This window comes from Oryzias melastigma, linkage group LG14 (assembly GCF_002922805.2).
Source record: "Oryzias melastigma strain HK-1 linkage group LG14, ASM292280v2, whole genome shotgun sequence".
In the NCBI taxonomy this organism is placed as follows: Eukaryota; Metazoa; Chordata; class Actinopteri; order Beloniformes; family Adrianichthyidae; genus Oryzias; species Oryzias melastigma.
The window spans coordinates 20,660,749-20,668,615 of NC_050525.1; the positions used below are offsets into that span (position 1 = coordinate 20,660,749).

Sequence of the window (7,867 nt, forward strand, 5' to 3'; positions counted from 1 at the left end):
AGCTAGCATGTTGCTGAAATACTAGCTAAACTCCAAAATAGTTTAAAAATCTTAGTAAATGCCAAAATAGTGCAAAAAGCTTACTGGCAATATCTAAAACTTTAAAACTTTAACTTTTTTAACATTATTATGAATAATAAAAATGCTGGAAATATTTTACAAAATTATATAAGTTAGAAATAAGCGCAAGAGAACATCAGGCCATTAATAACAATAAAAATAAATGATCGGGAGGGCTGGATAGAATTTACACGTGCTATAAACCATCTAGTTTTGAGGTCTTTTGTTCTTCTGAGTGGCTTGGAATTTGTTATCCCTTGATGCAGATGATGTGTACATTTTTCTATATGGGATTATATGAATGTTTGGAAATAAAAGGTTATACATATGACCATTGCACATACAGAAATCCATTTTTAAGCTTCACCCTCTTATATCATATATCATATCTCATACCCTCTCTGATATCAAACAGACTCAGAGTTTCATAGAAAATTGTAGCAAAAACCATGATATGTCCTGACAACTGCTTTATTTCTGCCGGTGGGTGTAATCTTCATCTTCATGCCATGGTTTAATGTTGCCGGAAGGAGCTTGTCTTTCAGACTGAAAGCAAACTTTTGGCAGTTGTACCGACTTTTAACAAAGCGCATATCTGCCATAGTTGATCAAAGTTCATGGCGTCTTTAATCTCAGTGAAAAACAAAAAGATCAAAGAGCTGCAAGGAATCAGCTGATGGTTAATGCACAACCTGAACATGTTACGTGTTATAAATTCTATGTATTTTCAACTTCATCTCGGCAGCATGTAGTTAATTGTGACAAGAATACGCACAGTTTATTGATGATCTTTTCAGCCTTCTTTCCTCTGTTCGCAGCCTATCCAGCTTTTGCTGCTTGGATGTTTTCTCTGGCAGCCATATGATGGAGGTGCGCATCAATATGTGCTGTTAGAGAGCTGTGTAGACTCTGCCAACTAATTCAGAGGTGCTAACAAATTGAAACAGCATGTCTTTATAGAAAAAATCTGGCAAACCCCCAGAGAGACAATAAAAGCTTGAGGGTCCACCTGGCTATTCTATGCAGGCAGCTGAAATTTTCTGCTTGCTCCAAAAAGTTTTATTTGAGCAAATATTTGTATTGTTACTGACAAACTTTCTGTGGAGGTCAAATATTTTTCTCCTCCACCTTCTCTTGAGGTAGTAGGTGCTTATGGTTCAGACCGAAGGGGGCCTGTGTCTCAGTGCTAATATGGCGCTAGCATCATAAGCTAATAAAGGTTAACGTATTAAGCAAACAACCCCGAGTGAAACATTCATTGCAAATCCCATCACCAGGATGGAATTTTAGCGCCAATTACCTAACTTCCAACTCCACCGGAAAGTTTCAATGGCCGAAGGGAAAAAAAACTACGAGCCATGCTAGAGCTAACACGATAACGACCAACCCTTACAGAACCAAAGATGGGCGGGGCTTTTATACTGGAGCTACAGATCATGATGACGTCAAACTCCTGAAAAGACCAGTTCACCAATCACAAAATTCAGCTGTAGTACCTTGTTTCAACCTGTAGGGGGCAGCACACATACGGTTTTAGTCTATAATTTCAGGGATTAAACAAGTTTAATTTAAATTGTATAAAATGTGGCAAGGACCAACAGACAGCACTTTCAAAGCTCAATTTATAGAGGTATACAGCCAAAAAATTTTGATTTAGTGTTTGGTTACCCTTTAAGATATCATCCACACAAGCTTACTAAAGCATTGGAACAACAAAAACATTAAATCAAATCTAAATAAAGTAAGTAAAATAACATGTTCTCATGTGCCGCCCTTACAAAGTCCCATCCCCCATATAAAATGTTCTAGCTCCCCCACATGAGGATTTTTAAATACTGTCATTACACACATATAATACTGACATGTAGGACAAGTATCAGATTATATTTTTACACACAGAAAAAATAGTTTCATTTAACTCTAAATGCAGGTTAGGTAATATTAAGCTCCCCTTTATTGTAAAATAACCTTGATTTTTAAATCTGATCATATGGGAGTCCTGTCTCCATCAAGTCCCAAGAAGTTTAGCCAGACAGGGTAATTGCTAATCGTTGAAGCCTGAGACACACCTAACAAGGCGTGCTGGAACCCTTGCTTTGAGCACATTCAGTTCTCTGGCTCCCTGACTAGAAGAAAGTGATAGGCTGTCCCCTGAGACCAGAATAATGTACGTCTTGCTGCAGCATCTAATGGGCTAATGGGGTGAGTGAGGAAAAAAAGAAGGAAAACCGCTTCCAATTTGAGACCCATTAAATGCTGGTGCAGATAACCGACAGAGAAGGAAATAAATCATAAAAAAGAAAGATTTGAAATCAGAAACAGAGAAACAGTTTGAGCTGGATGAAGTGACACAAAATTAAAAACATTTCAGAAGCAGGAGGGACCTGCAGGAGGATGCAAGTCAGTTCAGCTGTAGCAAGAGAGTGAGACGGAGAGGCATTGGAATGGAAAGAGAACGATAATTATAAAGCTAGAAAATGGATGATGCAGACAGAGTAAAAAGAAAGATGGTGAAAGGAACTAAGATATGGTGTTAGGGGAGAGGAAAAAGCACTAAGAGGTTCAGTGGAAAAGCAATTTGGAGCTCAAATCAAATTGATATTGAATGTGCAGGAGTTGGAGTTTGACTCCGGCACCCAGCGTTACCAGACTTTTGTCGGGTAGGCAAAATCCTGGATATGAAATGAAGAATCCATGACGTTGTTGCACGTCTTTGTATACATACGTGTGTTATATTGTGTTTCTTTTTAAGATTTTAGCACTGAACAAATACTTTAATGTTTAAATTGTAACTGCTCTTCTAGTTTAGCGTCTGCAACATTTGGTTCACTTGATATAAAAATCGCAAATAAAAGGCTATTTCCATGCACTTGCTCATACTTTTTGTGCCGCTTTAAACAGGCGATGGCATTACTTTGCTGGGCCCCTCGGTGTTTTCCAATGACCACACAATTTCTGGGCCGACAGCCGTGCTCATCATGTTCTTTCTGTCTGGCGTCCAGCAAAAAGGCTGCTTAGCAAAGGGAATAATTTTCAACACAGCTGGCTATCAGGGTAAATTGCTGCAGTGATCTGAGCTGGATCGTCGTAGGTGATGGAGATGGAAGAAGTTTAATGAGGAGGGAGATGCAGAAAAGAGATGTGGCAAGAAAGAGGATGATCGGGGCGATGGAGAGCTGCAGTTGATGAAGGGAATAGCTGGAATGAGAAAGGGTGCAGATAAATGTGGAAGTAGATAAGTGTGTAAATAAGAAAAATACAAACATCTACATCTTTACTTTATCTTGTTTGCAAATCTGCTTGTGTATCCCAAACCTCTTAAGGCAGCAGGAGATGGTGCCCCGCAGCTCTTTTGGTTCTTTTCCTCACAAATGCTGACAAAGTGACATTTTTGTGTGTGCATGCGTGGGCGTGTGTATGCGTGTGGAGGAGTGGATGATGTGGAGTGCAGAGGCGGTGTGCCATCCTTCATAATGTGAGAAAGTAGAAGCAGCAGAAAACTACAGAGCCCTTACCCTGTCATCCTATCTCTGTGTCGTCTCCTTCTTAAACCCGTCTTTGTATAACCTGACTACTTTGATGTATGTGCGCATGTGGGCGGGACTAAGGTTCCTTCTAAGGGCCACAAACAGAAAAGAAAATGTTGAAAGACAGAGGGTAAACTTGCCTAATGGTGTGTGGGTTGGTGAAAACACTGATCCTCGGTGGAAAATAAAATGATTTTTATTCTGTAGAATAAGTGTACTGAAGCATTAAAATTGTTTGGTTCTGAACCTTGCATTTGATCTGGAAGCATGTAAGAAGTGTTAAAATAATCATTCTGACTAGTAAACAGTTGGACCTTTTTTTCTGTCTTATATAAAAAACAATTGTTGCTTTATATTTGTCAGTGGCTCATCACTTCCTTCATTCCTAATCTGCAGTGATGACCAGGAAATACGCAAAAAACAGCAATTTTTGGAGGATAAAAATGAAATGATGATGATTGAACGTATAAAATGCATTTATGGAGCAGATTAGTGAATGCATATGCATATATTACTACTAGTTGACTATTATTAGACTATAGATCTCATGACGCCAGGTGAGGCACTGCTTCACCTGCCTCCCCTGACGGCACTTCCTAGGCTAAAACGTATTTCAACTAAAAGCTGCCGAAACGATCCAACCCCGCTCCATTTATGATCACCCTCCCACAACAATTTTTACCCACAAAGTCGGAATTAAAAACACTCAATTGGGCTAAAAAAAAACACCTAATCTGGGAAAACTGAATCCTTGCTGTTGACTGGAATATTCCAGGGACGGAGGAGGACAAAACACTGTTACACTGTTAAGCAGTGTCGGTGCTTTGGGATTTTTTCCAAAATTATTATTAATAATGACAGAGTTAAATAATAAAGAGTAGAAAATGTATTTTAGAAATAAAGTGTTCAGCTTGGGGACCCAGAATGTTGGGGGCCCCAGGCAATCGCCTACTTTTGCTATGGTGGCCATTTTGGTCCAGTTAGTCCCTACAGAGAACAGATTGTATTCAGACTGAGTAATCTCGGAGTAAACCAGAGTTTACAAACAGAGTTCACCTCAAAAGATGGGTTAAAGAGCGGTTTCTGGTCCCGGACCAGAGTCCAATTGGGTGAATTGAGAAGTGTTCTGGAGGGAAACAAACTCTGGTTCACTTTGAGAGGACCAAATGTGTGGAGTCTGAATACACCTTATGATAGGATTCTAGGTAACTGTATAGTAGATAACAATCACAGCAGCACAAAAAGATTACAAAAAATCTGCAGGTTAGAAACTTAAATGTTTTAGCAGCTTACGCTGACTTTTTCAGGAGCACGGGGAGTGAATCACTTCAGGTTGAGTTTTTAGAGTTTAGAGGCTGTAAATTCACACCTAAAGGCATAGATGGGACATGGGAGTTATGGGATCTGATACAGATAACTGTTTAGAGGACTTTTTTTTTTCTAGGAAAGACTGTTTATTTGTTTTTTGTTGCATATCAGCAAACTATAATGAATATGGGAAAAAACATTGAAATATTATACATTTTGAAAATACTGACTTCCTTTGTTTAAAAAAGGCTATAGCTAATAAAAAGCCTAAAGATCAATTTAGATGAGAAATGTGTTTTTGGTGTTTACAACATGTTCTTGAGGCCTTTTTTTCTGATAATGGAGGACGTATTAAGAAAATTAAGCTCTGAATGCATTTCTTATTATTTCTTAATTCAAATTGTTGTGAATCAGGAGCAACAAGCTTTCCACTCCGCTCCGCAACGAGGAGGGGAAGTAAGTTGGAATTGCTCTACCCAATTTGTCCCACCCCAAACTAAGGGGAATTTCTAATTAACTTTTACAACTGTGCAGAATGTCCTAGAAAAATGACATTTTTTAATATTATTATTTTTTCTAAATTGACATAATCATAATTAAAAGACCTCTGGAAATACTTATAAAATAGCTTAGAAGATGATCTGAGTGGGACAGGTGGATCACACAGAGATGAGACTAAGATGTTGATTTCTTTTTATCTTTATAATTTTGTCAAAATAACAAACACACACATCAGAATTTTACAAATGCTCAAGAATCCTTAAAAACACACATAATAATAATGATCTCACCTAAAAAGATGAGAGAGGTCCATAATGTTCATCATTGGGACATCTCAACTGAAAGAGACAGAATGTTGAAAAAGAATTGGGAAATCATCTTGATTTTTAAAGATTCTGTTTGTATTATGGTGCAAACTAAAAGTATTAAGCAACTTAGAACAGACTTGTGACTACTTTTTAAAGACATTCTTCTATCTGCCCCTCATTACCTGTAATAACAGCACCTGTTTGAACTAATTATCTGTACAAGAACACCTGTCCACATCCTTAAACAGTCAGACTGCAACCTCTCCACCAAGACCAAAGAGCTGTCTGAGGACACCAGAGATAAGATACAAACACGCAAAATAGATTTAAAAATAAGAAAAAATGACTAACAATAATTGACATTTATTTTATTTTAGAAATGGTTTAAATGTTGCTAATATAAAAGAGAAGCATGTGACAACCTGTAAAAATGTGATGAAAAACTTTGACAAAGAATAAACATAAAAAGAAAAGTATTATTTTTCTGTATATTAATCACAGTCAGATGTGAGAAAATATATGCGTTTAAAATCAATGCTCTTATAAGAAAGATCCTAATTCCTTTAATCCTGTACCAACATGAACCACTAAGCAAGATCAAGTGGGTTTTAAAAGGGCCGGACATTCTTTTTTTTTTTTTTTAGATTTCTATAATTACAATCCTGCAGATCGCTCCTCACAGCAAGAAGTGTGCCTCCCAGCAGGGATTTTTCTTTGTAGAGTTATGGTGTTCTTTTCACACCACCTGGTTCTTCTAGTTCTAATTCTTCAACAGTCAAAGAATCTGACATTGTATAATAAGGATACTATAAAGCAGTTCGATAAAGCTTTAACAGCTAAAAAAGATTTCTTAAAAATCTCATATTTTTACACTTTTTAATAAAAGTTTGGAACCGTTTTTCTATAATGCACTCAAAAATAGTATTGCTGCCAGAGCTATCTGCTCGTGTTCTAACTGTCTTTCTCTATCTGTGTCCACTTGCTTGTTTTATTGTGATTCACCACAGCATTTGCTGACTCACAGGACAGTTCTGGACCCTTTTTTCTTAATCCAGAGGCAATCATGATCCCTCCCGTAGGCCATTCTTTTTGCTTGCTTCAATTTTTCAGATTCAGTCTTGACATTAGAGGCACCTTGAACATGTAAGAAGTGAACAATGAAGCTTTAAGGAGCCTTCATAGTTTTATTTTGAAATCCACTATATCACTTTTTCCTCATTATTTTCCAGTATCTTAAAATGATGAAATTTGGTGCAGCTGCTTAGCATTTGTTTTAATGATTTGTGCAAATATACTGATGCAATTTCAGAACAGTTTCTAATCAGAATACTTTTGTGCGGTTCAAAACTCAAAAAGCATTAAATACAGTTCTTTAGAGAAGTTTTAATGCAAAGAAAATACATACAGTTCAGATTAAACAAAGTTTTCCTTAAAGCCCTTTTTTATGTAATCTACCTTAACAACTAATGTTAGTCATTTGCTTGGTGAACGAGTGATTCATTTTAATTACTAATGATTTCTCCATTTGAGAACATTTTCCTCAGCTGACTGATTCCACATTTTTCTTCCACTTTATTAGTCTGGGCCTGTCTATTTGTAGCCATTAATGTTTTACTGGATAAATCCCGTCTTTGCAAATTATGCTTTGAAGCCGGACATGTATATGCTGTCCCTCCAGGCTCTGACTGTGCCGTCTTCTTGTTTGGGTCGACTTTTTCTGTGTCATTTTGCAATCTCTGTTTGCCCTTGCACGTCTGCTCTGAGGCAGCATCCCAGAGAGCACTGAGCTGTCACAGAAGAACACTTGGCAAATTCTGAATCACCGTTGATTAACATGGGAGACTGACTCCCCTCAAAGCCTCCCTGGCAACTCACCATGGCAATTTAACCGCACAAAGTAACTGCGGCCGGGAAGAAAGCTGAAAATCACTGACAGTAAAGTGACCATGACATCTGGAGCTTTGCTGAGCCTCTCAAATGACTCTTTATCTTTTAGTGAGAATTGAGGGGTTTTTTTTAGAAATAAAAAGCAAAAGGCAAACATTGCAAACCTTAAATGAGTAAATTTAAGAAATGTGGAGCAGAAGTACCCATGAGAACGTGCATTTTTCATTACTGCTGTGCAAGTATTGTTTCTGACAGGAGGAGTGATGAAAAGAAGCT

General features: G+C 37.6%; 1 protein-coding gene across 2 annotated transcripts in view; it reads right to left on the reverse strand.

Annotated features, from left to right (window-relative positions):
* Positions 1–7,867, reverse strand: part of kctd16b (potassium channel tetramerization domain containing 16b) — a 93,612-nt gene that overhangs the window by 53,418 nt on the left and 32,327 nt on the right. The window contains exon 2 of one of the 2 annotated variants that reach the window (XM_024265968.2): positions 5,687–5,734. The exons of the other annotated variant lie outside the window; for it this stretch is intronic. Within the exon in view, the coding sequence (XP_024121736.1) occupies positions 5,718–5,734 (17 nt within the window). The 3' untranslated portion in view covers positions 5,687–5,717. The remainder of the gene's footprint in view (positions 1–5,686; positions 5,735–7,867) is intronic. 2 annotated transcript variants of the gene reach the window in all.